This window comes from Balearica regulorum, chromosome 16 (genome assembly GCF_011004875.1).
Source record: "Balearica regulorum gibbericeps isolate bBalReg1 chromosome 16, bBalReg1.pri, whole genome shotgun sequence".
In the NCBI taxonomy this organism is placed as follows: domain Eukaryota; kingdom Metazoa; phylum Chordata; class Aves; order Gruiformes; family Gruidae; genus Balearica; species Balearica regulorum.
This window is the reverse complement of record NC_046199.1, coordinates 8,418,066-8,435,254: the sequence shown is the minus strand read 5'-3', so window position 1 is coordinate 8,435,254 and position 17,189 is coordinate 8,418,066. Positions and strand designations below refer to the sequence as shown.

Below are 17,189 nucleotides of genomic sequence, written 5' to 3'. Positions count from 1 at the left end.
CCTCCTCTAAAGCAGAAAGGCTCTGACTACGCAGCATCACAAATCCTGCGGGAACAGCAGCTCTTGATGCTTGTATGGGAAAGCCAGTTTCCTGGCTTCCAGCTTTTGTTTCTTTGGATCTTTTTAAGAATAATTATTTACATGTCCTCCATATAACCTAAATTCATTCACGAATTAAGCAGCTAGTCTTCTGCCCCTCAAATCAGAGGTTAGTGCAGGGAAACGTATTTTATTTTTGTTTGTTGCAGTAATCACCTGAGAAAGCTGCATATTGATTTGGCTTAGAAGCTGTCAGAAAGCATGACTGTTAGACTCAAATGACACTCTGCACCTCCAAACTCTAACATAAGGACCCTTCAGCAGTCACTGCCTCTGATTTTAGAGGGCAAAAAAACCAAAGCAAAACCCCGGGGGGGGGGGGGGGGAAGTAAAACCACTACTATTCAACGACACCCTCTTTATTCAAAAATAGATATCTATGAGACATTTCAGAATATACTGCTGTCACAAATGGCAGCCTATATGTCTAAATTAATTGCTAAATCAATTCATATACAGATTTAAGCTTTTGTTAAAAAAAGACACACCTTGGGGAAATCTGTTTAACCTTGAGAGACTGTCACCCAGTTCACCAGATGCCCTTTGCCCAAAAAGTAAAACAAATAAAATTAAAACCCACAAGACTTCACTTAAATTAAGCAAAATAAAACACACACATATATTTGGAAAAAAAAATAAATCAAAACATTTCAATTAAAAAAAAAAAAAAGACATACAACTCTCACAGATCTGCCCAAAACAACAGCGTGAGATGTCAACACATTTGTCTACATAATTGTTTTTATGACAGCTTTTTTGTCCTATAATGGATACACATTCAATCAATGGTCAAAATAATTATTGGTTAAAACAGCCTCAGGGTAACTCTGAGCTGAGACAGGATAGAAATGAGTATTTTGGTTTGGGTTTTCGAGGTTTGGTGGGGTTTTCTTTTGTTTTTCATTTTTGGCAAAAGCAGAGAGAATGTACAGTGCTTTATCTAAATAATGTTTGGACCATAAAAGGCTGTACAATCAAACCAAGTCATGGAAAGAATGGTTCTGCCACTGAAAAATTTCCTGTAAACTAAAAACACATTTCTTGGCTGGGCAGTAAGGATGCAAAGAGTTTAAAAAAAACCAAACAAAACCAACCAAACAACGGACAAAATGAAGTGTCAGTAAGAAAAGGACACGAGCTTCTTAACAACTTAATGACCAAAAAATGCTGTATTATTTGTTTTAACTGAATGCTGAATAGGCTACTGAATACCCTGTAAAATAAATTAATGAGGACGCAGAACAAGCTTTGCACTTCTGTAGGTTTCCTCTCATGTCTTTGACAACAGCAGCTTAAGACTATAGGGAGGCACAAACACAGCACGTCACTTCAACTAATTTCAGCCTCTGTGTTACAAAACCTGTATTATCAGATCAAGTGTTTCCAGAAACTTAAAATGTTTTATAGTGAGAGGTGCCAAATTTAAACAGAATTGTTATCTAAATTGGAATGGTTTTCAGTGATCAGAGTCCAGCTTGTTAGACCTAACACACAAACTGAAATGTAACTACATCTGTGGCAGCTAAAACATTAGCTAGGAACATAAAGGAATTATTAATTAAGAGTATTTTAAATTTGTCTTTTTTTTTTTTTAAACTTTTCCCAATTATAAAAATCAACTCACAATAATCTGTGACACAAAATTAAGTACATCCTTCTAATATCTACATGCATGGACATGGTACATGTGCATACAGGATATGTGCATATATATGGGTCTATTTCTATATAAATAAATATTTATACCACATTTAACTTCTGTTCATGAAATATCTTCACTAAAGCTATGGAGAGAATTTATAGAATAGTATTTTCAACGTAACCATCCTCAGAGTAGATCAGGCAGTGCCCGTCACTGGAGTATCACCAGTTGCAATACACCATTCCAACCTCTCAGTTTGTTAAACCAAAGCTTCTGTGATCATCTAATTTTGTATAAAAAAAAGAGGGAAAATGTGGTATAAATCTAAGGTAGCTAGAACAAAATTTACTTCCACTCTCATTTAGGTAATATCCAGTTCTGCATTGCTCAGCAGAGTGTAAATTAGGAAGCTCTCTCATTCACAAAGAAAAGCTGGTTATTTTTATTGCCTGTGGTAAGTTTTAACTTATGCACATGCCCGACAGGAACTATCTTCATGTCAGTCCCCCAACAGAATGAGGAACTGTAGATTTAAGAAAAATATTTCTCTGTACCATTGCTCAGTAGATGCCTTCTTATGCTGACATGGTACAGAGCCTGCATATACACCCCCCCCTCCAAAGCCCTCTAGCCACTCTACTGCTCTCAGAAATGAGGTTCAGAAACCCAACTAAAACAGACAAGACTTCTTCAGAAATAATATGGTACTTTTACAGAGAAAAAATGCTATATGGTCAACCTTTCTTTGAAAATTTTGTAGGTATGTATGTACATGATTCTCATTACTTTTGTGGGGGTAACAAGTGCTAAGAGCAAACAGCAACTAAAGAGTATGGAAAAAGATGAGAAAAGTTTGCCTATATGGAGTATCCCCACTCCCTTTAGAGCTCACAAAAACTCGCTTTTTTTTTTCCTCCCCTCAACATGAGCCGGTGTACACAGAGAGAGGGTGAGCATGAGCAGCCAAGAGGTTGAAAGCAGGGTCTGCAAGTTCCTTCCTACTGTAGATCTTGGAAGACTGGATTTCCAGTCACCACCAGTCTTCTTATTTCCGCTGGTAATATTGGAAACTGGGAGACACCATTTATTCTAGTCTGTTGAAAACAGGTCACCAGCAGACGGCAGAGGTGCCAGACCTCCTGTGACGTTGGGCAGCAGTGACAAATCTGGAAGGCTCTGGATGTGAGATTTCAGTTCCTTGCGGACCTGGGTTACCCGAGCAAGCTTCTGTTTATATTCCTGAGGGAAAAAGAGAAGAGAATGAAGATTAAGCACAGGTTAATTAACAGTGCTTTTACTTAAGCTAGGAGTATTTATTTTCCAGGTGAGGATTCTGGGAGAAGGTGGCAAGGTACTCATTCTCTGAGCAACTGCTGGCATGACTGCAGACCCTGTCATCTGCACCCAAATTCACAGCCTGGTATCAACAGGAAGGCCACAGGCTTTGGCATCCCAAACCCACTACTCCTGCCCTGTGCTATTTTAACAGAAGCTATATAAAATGCCCCCACATCTGCACCCACTGGGGCCTGGTAGAGTGTTTGAGGGAAGTGCCACTACTCTGACACAGTAATCGGTATTACTATGCAGCTAAAATGCCTTTTTTTTTTTTTCCTGCCCCCCTGCTTGATCAATTTTGGATATTTAGGTGATCCAGTGCTCCCTTTCAAGTCATGAAATCAAAACCAAGTTTTGGTTGTGAAATTGGGTCTCCTCTATGAGTTCAGACAACTCATGTTAGCAAGCATAGCAGCTGCAGCACTTGACTGGCACATTAGCAAACACCACTACAAAAGTATGCGTATGATCACTAAACGTAAATCAGAGAAAGACACATCCACACTAGATTGAAACCAAGCAAAATAGACACTAAAATTTTCAGAATTTTATTACAAAGTGAGAAAAGCAGTAAGTTAAAAAGTCCCTGAAGAGGAAACTTGCAAGTAATTTTTCCACAAATAAGGTCTGGATTGAGCATTGAAACTCCAGTAAGAAATATTTATCCATCTTCAGAAATCTCCACCATCTACGAGACATCAGATGACAGTGACTAGTAACGCATAATGAGAAGACAGAGGAAGAGTTTGGTTCCTGAAAATGAAAGAACGAACCGTACCTTGTGAAGTTACATTTAGAGGCCATTTAAGAGCAGATCAACACATACTCAAGTTATCTAATACATAAGCTCAATTAAAGATATTTATATAATTTTCAGAAGGCTTGTTATTCTAAACATTGATGTAACAATCACAGAAAACAGCTATTTAAGTAATTAAAAAACAGTATCACATAATTTCTTTTGGAATGTACCAGTCTTTACCCAACTACACACAGCATATTTTTCATGGCATCTCCAGAATCCAGGAAACAATGAGCTTAAGAAAAAGAATACAAAATAGGCATCAATACAAACAGTTGTAATACTAACTTCTCATTTCTTAATTACTTGGCAAAGAGAACAGAAGTTTATCTTTGAAGATCAAATAAAACTAGGCACACATTTAATCAAAACATCTTTCTGAGGAATTTGCAACTTTAATCCAATCTTTCTAACCTTCTCAGTGATGGAAATTCTCTTCACCTTCTCCAAACATCAAAGCAGAGCAGTCCCTGCAGGGTTACAAGCAATGAGTTTACTCTCTTCATGTTTCATTACTTTGAATTAGAATACTGAGAGCAGCAGTCGATTGCAACTCTGAATACTCCAACACATGGAATGACTATATAAATATATTCCATAAATTTCCTGGCAGCACCAAATAAGAATGTCCTTTAACAGCCTATTCCAAACTTAAATCCTTTTACAAGGCTCAGTGAGTTAACATACCGCAATAGCCAAACACTTCTGTTAATGTACATGGGATATATCCTGAAATAATTACGTTCACACAAAGCTCTACAAGCTTCATAAACTAGAGAGTACTGTTCACAAGCCTACAGGAGAACAGCAACCAAAAAAAACCCAAACTCAGGAGAAGGTGTGCCCATTCATTTAGAATTGCAAGGTTTGGTTTTGTTTTAATGGACGACAAAGAATCAGGATCAAAATAAGAATGTATCCCACATCCCCAGCCATAATATTTTGGAAAATACTTAAATACAGAAACAATTCAAGAAAGTCACGTTATGATGACAGAGAACAGAAACAGAAAAACCCCCAGATTTTGGCATACTTCTCCAAGAGAACATAGAAACTAACACTGGGGAAAGAGAGAAATGGTAAATGGAGTGCTCTGCTCAAGGCTGGCAGGTCATGATTAATGAGAGGCAGGGAGGCAGCAGACCACCAGCTCCTGCACATATGGGATATGGACAGCAAAAAAATTTCTTGTATTATTGCATTCCAAATGCTTACAGATAGAAGGTGGAACACGCTGGAGTCAGAAACTACTTTTTTTTCCCCCTCAGAAGATTGTCTTAAAGAAAAATTAAAAAAAAAAAAAAAAAATCACAATTCAGGACATTGTCAGGAAGTGATGGGTACTAAGCCAGGAAAGAAAGGGCAGCGCTTTCTCAAGAATGCCAAACACTGTCAAGAGTGAATATTGGCAATTTTTTTTTTTCTGTAGTAATTCTTACTTAAGATAGGAAAGAAATCAACAAGGGCAAGGCATCTGGCAAGTCCTCCAAGTCTGATAAATGGGGTAGAAGATGCAAATTCCAAGCATAAGCCAAGAAAAGATGTCAAACACTGCTTGAATTGCGCAAGAATTCTGTAAAAACAGGTACAAGGCAACATCTGCCTCCACGGAAGATTAATGTCCTGCTATGTGCAGGGCAAAACGGACAGGACCACCAGGATACGCTACTTCCTACAATTAGGACTAGGACACTATGGTTTTTTTATCTGAAGACAATTTGTGTGACTATTACAATCGTATAGATCCAAACAGTATTTCTTTCCTGATACAACTATTTAGAGGAGTGAAAATTTTTGCAATGCCTTGCTTGATAGCCCAGCCCTGAGAAAACACACTGACAAATGAAGAACCACTAAGATGTATGCAAACCATACTTCGGTTCTGGTTTTTATGCTATGGTAAACATACAGACTTAGGAGCAATTCCTCTATACATTAACTGCACCAACCTGTTCCCAGATTAACAATTAACAGCTTCAAATGTTTAGGAAAATATTGCTCTTAACATATCCCTATTTTTAGGGATAGTCTACATTGAGAGCTACATGGAGTACTAAGCTATCAGAAATGTCTCTTTTCAAATTCAGAAGGTTTTTGTATATATATGATGACAAAGAAAAAAAAAATCAAGTCACCTTGAGAATCCGTTCAATTCTAAGTAATTCTACCCTACTAGTAGGCTGATGCAGGCATTAGCTAGTCCACACAGAAGTTTTTGTTAAAGCAGTGAGGATTGAATCCTACCTGTTAGAAGGACAAAAAAGGAAAAAAAAGGGGAAAAAAAAAAAGAAAAAAGGCAGCAACAGCCCCAAAACCATGAAAAACTCTGACTTGGAAAAATGTCGCTAAATTCAGGAACGAAAACAATGCCCTAAGGGAGTAATCCAGGAACCAAGATTTCCTAGAAGAGATGAATACTTGCCCGACAGATTTGATACACAACACGGACTATGTTAAGAGAACCGTCTCGTGCATGCTTAACACTTTCCATCTGCTCTGGTACCGAGAAGTTGTGCTGATTCATGGCAGAGCAGTAAAGAACTTGAGAGACTGGACACCAAAGCTGGGCCAGGGAGTGCTGACTGAACTGAAGCACGTGGCAGATACACCAAGCCAAGAACAAGGCAACGATCTAAAGACAGAGTATCAGAGACAGCCTGGAGGCAGCTTGGCACTTCTGGGCAGCTGCTACTCAAAGTAGAGAATTCCCTCTGCAACATGGAAGAAGCACCTAGCAGGGATATGTAATCCTACACGTGAAGTGCAAGGGACGTTTATTTGGATTTGCCATTTGTGCTATTCAAGGATACACCTCAGCTCCACTTGGGAATACGCATAAGCAGAGACACGTAACCCCCTTCCAGGCTCAGGGGCTTTTCTTTTTCCACAAACCGATTTGTGGCCATGTTCTGCAACACAGGACTCTGGAAGCAGGTTTTATGGAAAAAACATGCTTTTCATTTAGTCCCTTTACATGTCATGCTTTTGAAACTGCATCTTGCAGATTTTTGCATAAGGTTCCCACCTTCTATAAAACTGAAAAAATATGAAGGGCACTTAAAAGAAACCACTGCTTTCTGAGGTCTTAGTTTGTACTCCATGTGTCTGGCTAATTGCCTCGCTGCATAGTAAGCTTTCATTAAGATTAATAGTATTTGGATGCCATTTCCTTTTTTTAGGCAAAATAATGAGATCTTTGCTGTAAGCAGGACTTTCAGTATGATGCAGAAAAAACTGGCACTGTGCCACACGAATGGTTTTACTAATCAACATTCCCTTTCAGTATGTGGGATTCTACATCCACAGCAGCCAAGTAAATTAGATACTTAGTCCTTGAAACAAATGCAAAATCAGAATTAAACACCACTGAACGAATCTGACGGAAGCTTTTCATTCAAAAGAAGATTTGCTTGAACATTATAAAACTGACTGTAATCAACATGACAGGAAATTCATTCTGAGGAATGCTGCACCGCTTGGTTCACCTTGTCGAATTACACAGCATGGACTTCATTTTATTTTAGCTTAGAATTTGCACTGGACACTTCCATTCCTGTTCTGGGTCAAGCAGTAACATGCTGTAAGTCATCACAGCAATTGCATCTACTGAAAAACATCTAGTTAGGCATTAATAAGAATTTAGAAAGTGAATAGGAAGAGCAGTCAGTCAGTCTCAGTTTTGATATGCTGTAGCTTGAGCCAGATGTATGAAAGCAAAAGACCACAGAATTCAAGGGAAAAATGCACCAGAGGCTCAAAATAAATTTGAAGAGGGTCCTTAGTGAAGTGGGAGGTTTAACAGCAATATGTTTATACGCTGATGGAAAATACCTATTTAAATACATTAAATATACAACATTAATATAGCAGGTTGATTTTCCTTAGCTTTTGCTGCTTGCCACTTAGCCTATGTAAAGTACATCTAAGAAATACTGATTAAAACATGTTAGAATAAGAAGAATGTCACAATGACAGCATATTTATAAGAAATGACCAATATGGAGGGTGTTGGGAGAAAATTACTAAAAGTGGAAAACTTTCTAAAGCAAGGACAGACAAGCTCCTGCTCACCAAGTATGTGAACAGCACATGTAAACCCTTGTCTTACATCCTGACAGAATATCAGATACAGCACATCAGAATTACAACAGTAAGGGGGTTTTTGGTTTGTTGGGTTTGGGTGTGGAAGGGGGTGTGTGTCCCAAAGATTGTTCTTTCTTATGTAAGAAAGCATGGATTATTAATCAGTATTTCCAGTATATACACACCTACAGGACAAGCCAACATTTTTTTAGCATAGATAATTTGTTAGATAACTTTTTTAAAAGTCTGCTGTTTGATTTCAGGTCTGTGCTCCAGAACAACTGCATACAGAAGATCCCCAGTTTACACACTACACAGGTACCCACTCCACGTCCTGCCAGGCTATTCCTTTTGGCCTTTTCAAAAGCAGTTAAAACTTTCCCCTTCTCCAATGTGTCAAGTGTATCAGCACTTTTCTCCTGCCTTCAACCCCACCTCCTTCCACATTCTCTCAAGTGTCAGGTTTGAACAAGCCCAGTTTTAAACCCATATTCTATCCTGTATTTCATACTGTACAAGCCCCCCCCAGTGGTGGAAGGCATTGGTCAGTGCGCCAAGCAGAATTACTAACAGTTCAGTTGCGGGAGGGGACAGAACAGCTTTCTCCACATCAGTTTTAACCACCCAAACCTCACAGAAAGCAAATTTTAAAGTCTGTCTGCAAAACAGAGGTGAATTTGTCTTGTAAAAAAACCTTACTGTCTTAGAAATACAGACTAGACTAGTCTTGGTCAAAAGAAGGCAGCTGACAAACCTTCACACAAAAATCAAGAGAGCAAAGAACCAGAAACAAAACATGAATTATCCATAAACTTGCTTATTTCCATGCAAATTCAATGGAACACAAATGAGAGGTTAGATCCAGAGCCCAAAGTCCCCTGAAATAAGTTTGTCTGGACACTTGCTGGACTAGGAGGTGCCATGCCATCTTGAAAAAGACCTGTCCCTGCTCTGGCGCAGTTAGGCACCTGCACAAGCCTGGCAGCAATGCTGCCCTGCCTCTCCTCCTTTGCAGGGCTAATCAGTGCAAGCCCAGCACTGCGCTGAAACAGCCTCTCGGCAAAGCAGCCACAAACCCACAGAGAAAAGGGTAGAAATGCTTACAGCTGCACAGCACATCACCTGTGTCCTGACCTCCTGACTGCAGAAGCATGTGGTTTAGTGCCAAGGGGACAGATTACTCGCCAGCACCTCGCAGAACTCAAAAGCAGCAGAACTCAAAAGCAGCGCTGCAGTCAGGGTGGCAAATGCCTTGAGGGGTTCTTAACAGCCACAGAGTCAATTTGCCCCTGCAAGAAGTTAGGTAACAGGGCAATGCCTTCCACTTCACAAGTTCAGTGCAGAAGAATCTACCTCAAAAGCAAAGCAAAACCAAACGCTAGCGGTGAAGCCGGTTTTTCTTATTTTGCAGCAGTACTAAACCAATAAGCCCGAGTTTTTATACAACACATCTGAAAAATGGAGTCCAGGAATCAGAGCTTGAATGGTACATTTCCTTACAGAGCTACAGTTCATTTTCATACCTTAAATTTGTTCAGTCTTGCTCTTTGAAATTTGACAAGGCTTCTTTCTTTTGAAGCATCATTCATCACACTTGACCAGAGATGGCATTTCTGCTCTTGGCACAATCACATGCTCTGAAACCATAACTTGTCTCCTTGCTCTCCTCTCTACTGAGGACAACTCTAAGTTGTCCAAGGGAAGGTCAGCAACAGAGGCCTTTGCAGAGCATTTCTCCAGCTGCTGGAGATGCCACCTCCTCATCTACTGGCCTTTGCAACGTTTAAAAGCTTTCTCAGAGCTGGCCCAGGCTGCTACAGTACAACAGCAATGAAACCTGGCTTCATTTGCAGCATATTCTTTCCACAATAAATATTGGGAGGGGTGTAAATTATGTTCACGAAAAAAATCAACATTTAGGGTACAAGCAAGCAGCTACATATTCACCTCTCCAAGCATTTTAATACTTTTGATTGCTAAGCAAAAGAGTAGTTATATACTGCTTCACTTCAGTAAAATACATAAACCATTATATATTAATATTGGATGATTTTTATTTGCTTTTATTTTTTAGTATGATTTCATTTGTAGTATTACTATAATTATGAATGCTTACAAGTATCTACAAATTGAAGAAATTCTTTTATATTGTGCAAAGAAACACAGCTGTTGCCTTGAGCCACGCACTGCACAACAGAACCAGATTCACCACATTAGTTTATTGTATCACTATGAAACAGCTTTCCTTCTTGTCCCACACCCAAAGGCACGACTGGCTCACAGCTGGAAATACTGATGTACAGTTAGTCATTTTTTGCTATGTTCATCAGCAGTTCAGTTTTATAGACCTGAGCATGACACACTCTGTCTGGGTGCTCCTGTTCAGGATCTTCTTGCCCTGCCCAGAGCGCAGAGCAGGAGACCTCCCTGTGCTGCCGAGTTCCCATTGCTAGGTGCATACAAGTAGCAGGAGATAAGTACAAACATTTTCGTTTCCTGGCAGAAAAACTAGAACTTCAACTCTTGTTCATGCCAACAGTGACATGCAACAAAAGTCTAAGCAATGGAAGCAACACAGCAATAAATTGCATATTAACCTGCTGAACTAAATTGTATTTCAAGAAAATGTGTAGTGCCGGGCAGTTCAGAAAACCTCAAGTGAGATTGTACTTAATCCTTCAGAGATGCATTATCAAAGACCATTTGCAAATTCATATGGGCACAGCTTTAACACCTTATTAAAGGTGCCTTGAAGCCATGAATATTAAAAACCACCCACATCTAAAAACCCCCATGGCTCTCAGCAGGATTCTGAGTCACAATTTCTCAGGTGCAGACAACAATCAGAAAAAATCCCCTAAACTGGATGTTAAATACAGTATGTTCTTTATATTTTTATATATGTGCACATATACAAACAAACAAATATAATTGTACATTTACACACATACCCCCACATACACACTGGCAGTATATACACGTAATGTATATACTATAGTATGTTCTTCATGTCACGTTTTACAAATGCAGGTACAGAAGATAGATGGAGGGCACGGGGAAGAACTCAGCATCACTGACTGCAAATTAAAACAGAAGCTCCAAACGCACATTCTCCTCTATTTTTTTCCCCTTCTCCCCATTAAAATACCTCTCCACTTCAAATCTTCTATTGTCAGCAGTTACTTTAGATACTCATAAAGCTTCCACACAATTTGCCATTTTCTAACACTACTTTCACTTGATTCTTCTAGTCCCATCTATTTAGTTGACTTCATTTTAGTCACCTGGTACACCAACATGGAAATGTTCTCCTGGATATCTCCCCTCTACATTTCAGTTTTACACAAATTGATTCCCTGGATTTTTTCCTACTTGCCTGCCATGCATTCACAAAGAGTACACCGACTTCAAAAGACAATCCTTCCTCTTGAAGTTCTGCAGACTCAGGTGCTGAAGGACAAAAAAACCTCCCCAGCTGACTGTACATGGCCAAAAATAACACAAATCAGAGAACTTTCATTGGAAGTTAAGTACTCACATGAAATACAAAGACACCTTATCTCATTCTTATAGAAACACCAGTTCTTGTTTCTATGTCTGTCTGAAACTGGATTTTATTTCCTGACACCCATTCTGAAAGCCTATGCTGACTCTGATCCAGTCCAGGCTATGGAAGATCACACAGCAGCTGCAGTATCAAGCACAGAATTTCTGACTGAGAGGAAGCACCATTTAAAAAGAAATTCAGTGTTCAGATGTTGAACAACAGAATTCACCACTCCTTTCAGTAAGTTAACCTAAGGAATATTTACCCTTAAAAATATATGCCTTGTTATAGGTTGTTCAGCATCAGCTTTGGTTCAGCTGATTTTGCTCTGCAGCTGATTGCCAGAATTAGGAGGAGAGGGTAGAATTCTTTTAAGTACTTTTAGACTACAATCAAATTATCACAATCTCCCCCCCATAAAGTTATCCTAATTATTACACTTTCATTTTTTTCAACTGCTACCCTAAAAGCAGAGCTTGTCCATACGTTATGATCTTCTGGCTCTGTGCCAGCTTTCTCCCTTCAAATTACCAGTGCTTCTTAGCATGATGTTTCAATCCTTACTCATGCCAGTCTATATCAATGCTGAAGTGTAATAGTGTCATTCACTGTCCAAAACCACCTTTCTCAGCATATTGTCCCTTAATTAAACAGCTTTTCTGCAACTGATGACAAAAGCTCTGTGTCCTGGGGTTTTGACATTGCAAAGTATCTTGAGCATTAGCCCACTAGACATAAATACACTGAGTTTATGTATATGTTTTGAGAATTTGCTGTGTTTCATGAGGGATAGTACTAATAGGATTAGTAAACAACTGTAGCTCTTTAGACCACACAAGCTGCTTTTCAGAAGATGTAGATTAGCTACTTTCATTGCTATCATAGTGAAAGACTTTGCTTTGTGAGTAAATAAAATACAAGACATATCCACAGTGATTTCCAAATCAGACATTTCCATATCTTAAAAGACAGCCCTGAGTCATATTACTATCAGAAGTCCCTTTCCCCAACCAGCAGCATTGGCTAGGTTAGGATAGCGAAGTAAACAATCCATCTTCTATCTAAAACTGCCATCTCATCTGAGAGTCAGGAAACTCACTTCACAAGAGAAAAAAAAACCCAAAAAAAACTTACAGTCAATAGTAGCAAAGATTCCAGAAAAGATACCTTGAGAGAGCAAAGCATACAATGAGAAGACATGTAAAATCAGATTGGTTTAAGTTATTTTCTTATTTCAGTCTTTGCCTGAGTAAATGTTTTGGTTTTTTGATACATTCTTAATTGCTACAGGAATTTCAGATCCTTCTATTAAAATGCTTATTAGCACTACAAAGAAAAATCCAGGCTTATCAATAATGGTACTGTGAGAACATCAAAGACTGAAACAAAACTGACAAGCAGATATGGCCTGCCATATCTGTAACCAACATCTTCCACTATTTATTAACCCTGTACAACTCAAGAACAATGGAATGCTTTAATCAGGGCATATGCCTCAGTTACAATTTGAGTTTTGACATGAATATGAATTGTGCCTTCATGTTAAGTAAGGATTAACGAGTGGCATTTCCTGCAACTCATTTTACACTTCTACAGCACGAAGGCCACCTTGTTTTGGCAGAATGGCAAAGATGCTAACCTAAACAGATATTTTAAAAGATAATTCTTTAGTTTCCAACATGTTAAAGCATATGTTTACACCTAACATTGGGCAAACAACCTGTCCTGTTGCCACCACCAGGATTATTCCTATTAACAAAGTAGCTCAGCCAGCAAACCACTTAATTTCCAGGATTATGTTTCTGCCTCTGCCAGAGTGACAATTTTCAAGTAACATTCCTTACCAGAAGGATATTTTCCAAAACAAAAACCACCACAATTGTCACAACATCTTGGCTAGTCCATTAGAAATTTTAATTTAATGTTGTCATTGTGAATTTCTTAATTTCACAATCTGAAACTGACTCAAATTTATGGATTGTTCTGGGCTTTTAAAAACATTGCTGTGCAGCATTTTTCTACCTATTTCTTGCACTTTTTTTAAAAGTAAACATCAATACATCTATCATTTATATATTTTTATATATATATACACACACACATATATATATGTCTCTACTAGACAGGTGTCCTCCTCCTTTCAGCAAGGGGAAAAAAACCCGACCCAAGACTTCCACCAGTATTCAACAAATAAATCAGGTGCCAAACAGGATTTGGTTTTATGGCATCTCTCATATCCATGTCTGAAAGTGCCTTTTAATGACTCAGTCATAAGGCAGATGCTATGCTTGAAGAAATTCAAGCTAAACAAGCTAACAGAATTATTAACTATCCACACTAATTCTGAATGCAGCATCAGCACTTGTTTGGCCGATTTGGAAAAAATGAAAAGCAACATGTTCACAGTCACAAGACATTGAGAAACTCTAGTATAAACACACACGACAAAGAAAACATTCAAAATTAAATTTACCTCAGAACAATGTTGCCTAGCTATCAGAGGATTAGGTTTGGCATGACAGTAAACACAGCCTACAATTGCTACAGCACAGTCTCCTTCCAGAAAATTTTTGTCCTCTACAGCAACTCATGTCCCACCCAGAAACATCTGTTCATAATAACCAGCAGCCGACAGTGTAGAGGAAGCCCTTAATGTGCCGCCAAGGGGCAGTTTAACAGATGGCACAGTGACATACAACCACAATCATTAATTAAACTTCCACACTAGTCCCAAGATGCGATGCTGAAAGAACTTCCTCCAAGAAAGAACATTTCGGATAAATGGCTGGCTGCCACAGCCCCTGCCCGCACTCCAGGACACGCAGCTGGTGCTCATGTCCAGTCAGCGCAGTCCTCATTTTACAGTGTCCTGCCCTCCTTGTTCAAGGGAGCTACAGCAGGAAATGCAAGTCATCGTCTTTGGGTGTCAGCCCAACTGACACTCCATCACAGAAGCTCTAGGTAAGAGTAGCTGTTAAATGATGGATACCAGAAGATCTTGTTTAAACTGCATCCCCTTCTCAAGAAGGAGCTGGGACAGCAGATGAGGGGCACCTAAGCATAAGAAAAATAAAAAACCCCAACCAATAAAAAAACCCAGCTAACAATGGCAAAAGGAGGTTGACTTTTTGGAAATGGGAATTTACTAAAAAAAAAAATAGAGTAAATCTGAAGAAATTTGAGCCTATTTTTCTTTAAAAAGTATTGAGTTCTGGGCCTTCCATGTCTACATGTATTAAAACATACTAGACTGAACATCAGACCAGATTGTCTTCTCCAGACTTTTTACACCGCATTCGTACTCCTGTTTTACTCCAAATGTAAAGATAACACCTAGAATCATTTCTCTTGAGAGAAACATACAGATTAGGAGTCAAGCGGGAGCATTTGATGAGGCAATCGACTTGCTGGCACCAATGTAATCAGTACTCACTTCTAGCTTCTTCTCTTTCTCTGTCAATACATCCTTCTGATTCTGGGTGTACTCGATCAGCATGCGTGCCAGCTGGCGCCGGTCCTCCAGCTCTGCTGCCAGACGGCCATTGTACTCTGCTAGTAACAGGCATGCTTCGTCCACGGTCTTCGAAAGACGTTCGGCTGCCTCTTTGTCTACATGCACAAGTGTTGGGTAATTTAGAGGACAAAGTTTAAAACTTTTCATCTTTGATAGGGGGGCTACAACTCACCAGCCACACACAGAGTAATATCTCATTCATAAATACACTTCTGGCTTGACAGGAAAATAAGAGTTCTTATCACAGGGCACGTAAAGGAAATAGGCAGGACTAACAACCCAACAATGGTGGTTTTTAGACATCAACATGTCTTACTGCATTTCATCCTTGCAGAGATGTCAATGACTTGGGAGGGGGAATGGGGGGGGAGATAAATCTATGAAGTTAGCCTCTATAAACAGGTTAATTAAACTAAAAGTTTAGGCTGTACTTTCAGAATTGAGTTGGTTTTCACTTTAAACATGGTGTGCACTTTTTAATTCCTCTTTTCTCTGAATCAATAATGTATCAATACAAGCAAACATGTGAATTGCACACTAGTCTTCACAGTTGGACACTGCAAGAGTGTATTATAAAGGACTGAATAAGTGTCAGTTCATAAGGAGTTCTAAATTAAAACTACTTCCAGGAACAAGAGTCAAATCAGTTCAACCTTTAAATGCTTCCATTAAGACCACTTTTCAAATACAATTGCAAAAGTGCGTTTAAACTAAGACTGACAGACTAATGGGGGTAGCAACCTTCCTTTTCTGTAGCAATCAAGAAGTACGTGTGTATTCAGTACAATCCGATAAAACTCAAAAATATCTAACAGTCAAGGTGTTCAGCATCAAACACACTCATTTGAGAATTCTGGCCCTATTTCCTTTACATTCTTGCAAATGCTGTTGATGCTCTCCAAGTACAAAAGCCCTGGTCCAAGCCAAAAAAAAAAAAATGGAAGCAACTATCTAAGTTTTATCTTCAGTTTTACTCCATGGGATCGCTATCTATTAATTACCCAAAACCTACAAAACAATGACACAAAAGCAGGAATTCACTCCACCATACATTGTGATTATATAAAGAAAAAAAACCCCTTTGATTTCTAAGTTATTCTTTGGACGATGTTCATTCATCTTGCAGTTTCATACCTGTAATTTTCTCCAGTAATGAAACATCTTGAACTTCCTGAGGCAGGGAAGCAATTTTTTGCCGCACTGTTGCATCTCCTGATGCTGCGTTTTCCAGGTCTTGTAGGGCTTTGATCAAATCCTCAGTCTACAAGACAAGTTAGCTAACATTAAAACCTGGTATGCCATTTCCTGTGGATGTGGCCACTGCATCTGAGGTCATCTACCTTTGAAAGCAACCATTTTTGGAATACTTTCTTCAAGTAATTTTTACACTGTTGCTTCCTAACACAGAGAGCATTCACTAAATTTACGATATCCCAGTGTTTAGGAACTTATGCATAATTACAGTAGGATCATCTTTTTCAAGACTCTGCCGTGAAAAATTTCTCATTCCAATTAAGAGACACGATCATTTAAGACAAAGCTGAAACGTATGTGACCACACCAGTCTGAGAAACAGTCATCAGCCCTTTGTGTTGCATCAAATTGGGATTCTATCTTTTACCTGAGCATCCCTGACACCTTCTCTTAGACTAGCAGGAGTATACGCGTACCTCTGCTGTATTCCAAAGGTGCATTCTGACACAGAAAAACAACAAACCCAAAAAACCAACCCTAAACTTGTATGAGTCCAAACAAAACTGTGTCAGACTTCCATCATTATAAGATTTAAAATTTTGTAACTGGTTACCTACCATAAACTTTGATGATGATGAAAACTATACCTGTTAAAGCAAACTCTATATTGTCCTAATTTTGCAAAGCCATTGCTATCCTCATTTAGCTCAGCTGGCTTTTTGAAGCCATCTGCAATTAAACTGGACTCCACCGTATCCCCTCAACTTCCCCTCTCAGCTGGTTTTAGTGCATTGAAGAAAAATGTGTCAGTTTAAATGAATACACTCAAAACGTATTCTAGCTTAAAAAGATTGTGGATGAGGATAGTCTTCAGAGGACTTCCCCCTTGACACACCGTATTTCCTCCTGCTTAACAAAAAAAAAAAAAAAAAAAAAAGGAGAAAAGAGAGTCCCTGAAGAGGAAGAAAAA

At 38.9% G+C, this 17,189-nt stretch overlaps 1 protein-coding gene across 1 annotated transcript in view; it reads right to left on the bottom strand.

Annotated features, from left to right (window-relative positions):
* Positions 1–442: 442 nt before the first annotated feature.
* Positions 443–17,189, bottom strand: part of RPRD1B (regulation of nuclear pre-mRNA domain containing 1B) — a 28,238-nt gene continuing 11,491 nt past the window's right edge. Inside the window, exons 5-7 of the mRNA XM_075768743.1 lie at positions 16,160–16,286; positions 14,945–15,120; positions 443–2,980 (exon numbers count right to left, since the gene is read on the bottom strand). Of these exons, the coding sequence (XP_075624858.1) occupies positions 2,831–2,980; positions 14,945–15,120; positions 16,160–16,286 (453 nt within the window). The 3' untranslated portion in view covers positions 443–2,830. The remainder of the gene's footprint in view (positions 2,981–14,944; positions 15,121–16,159; positions 16,287–17,189) is intronic.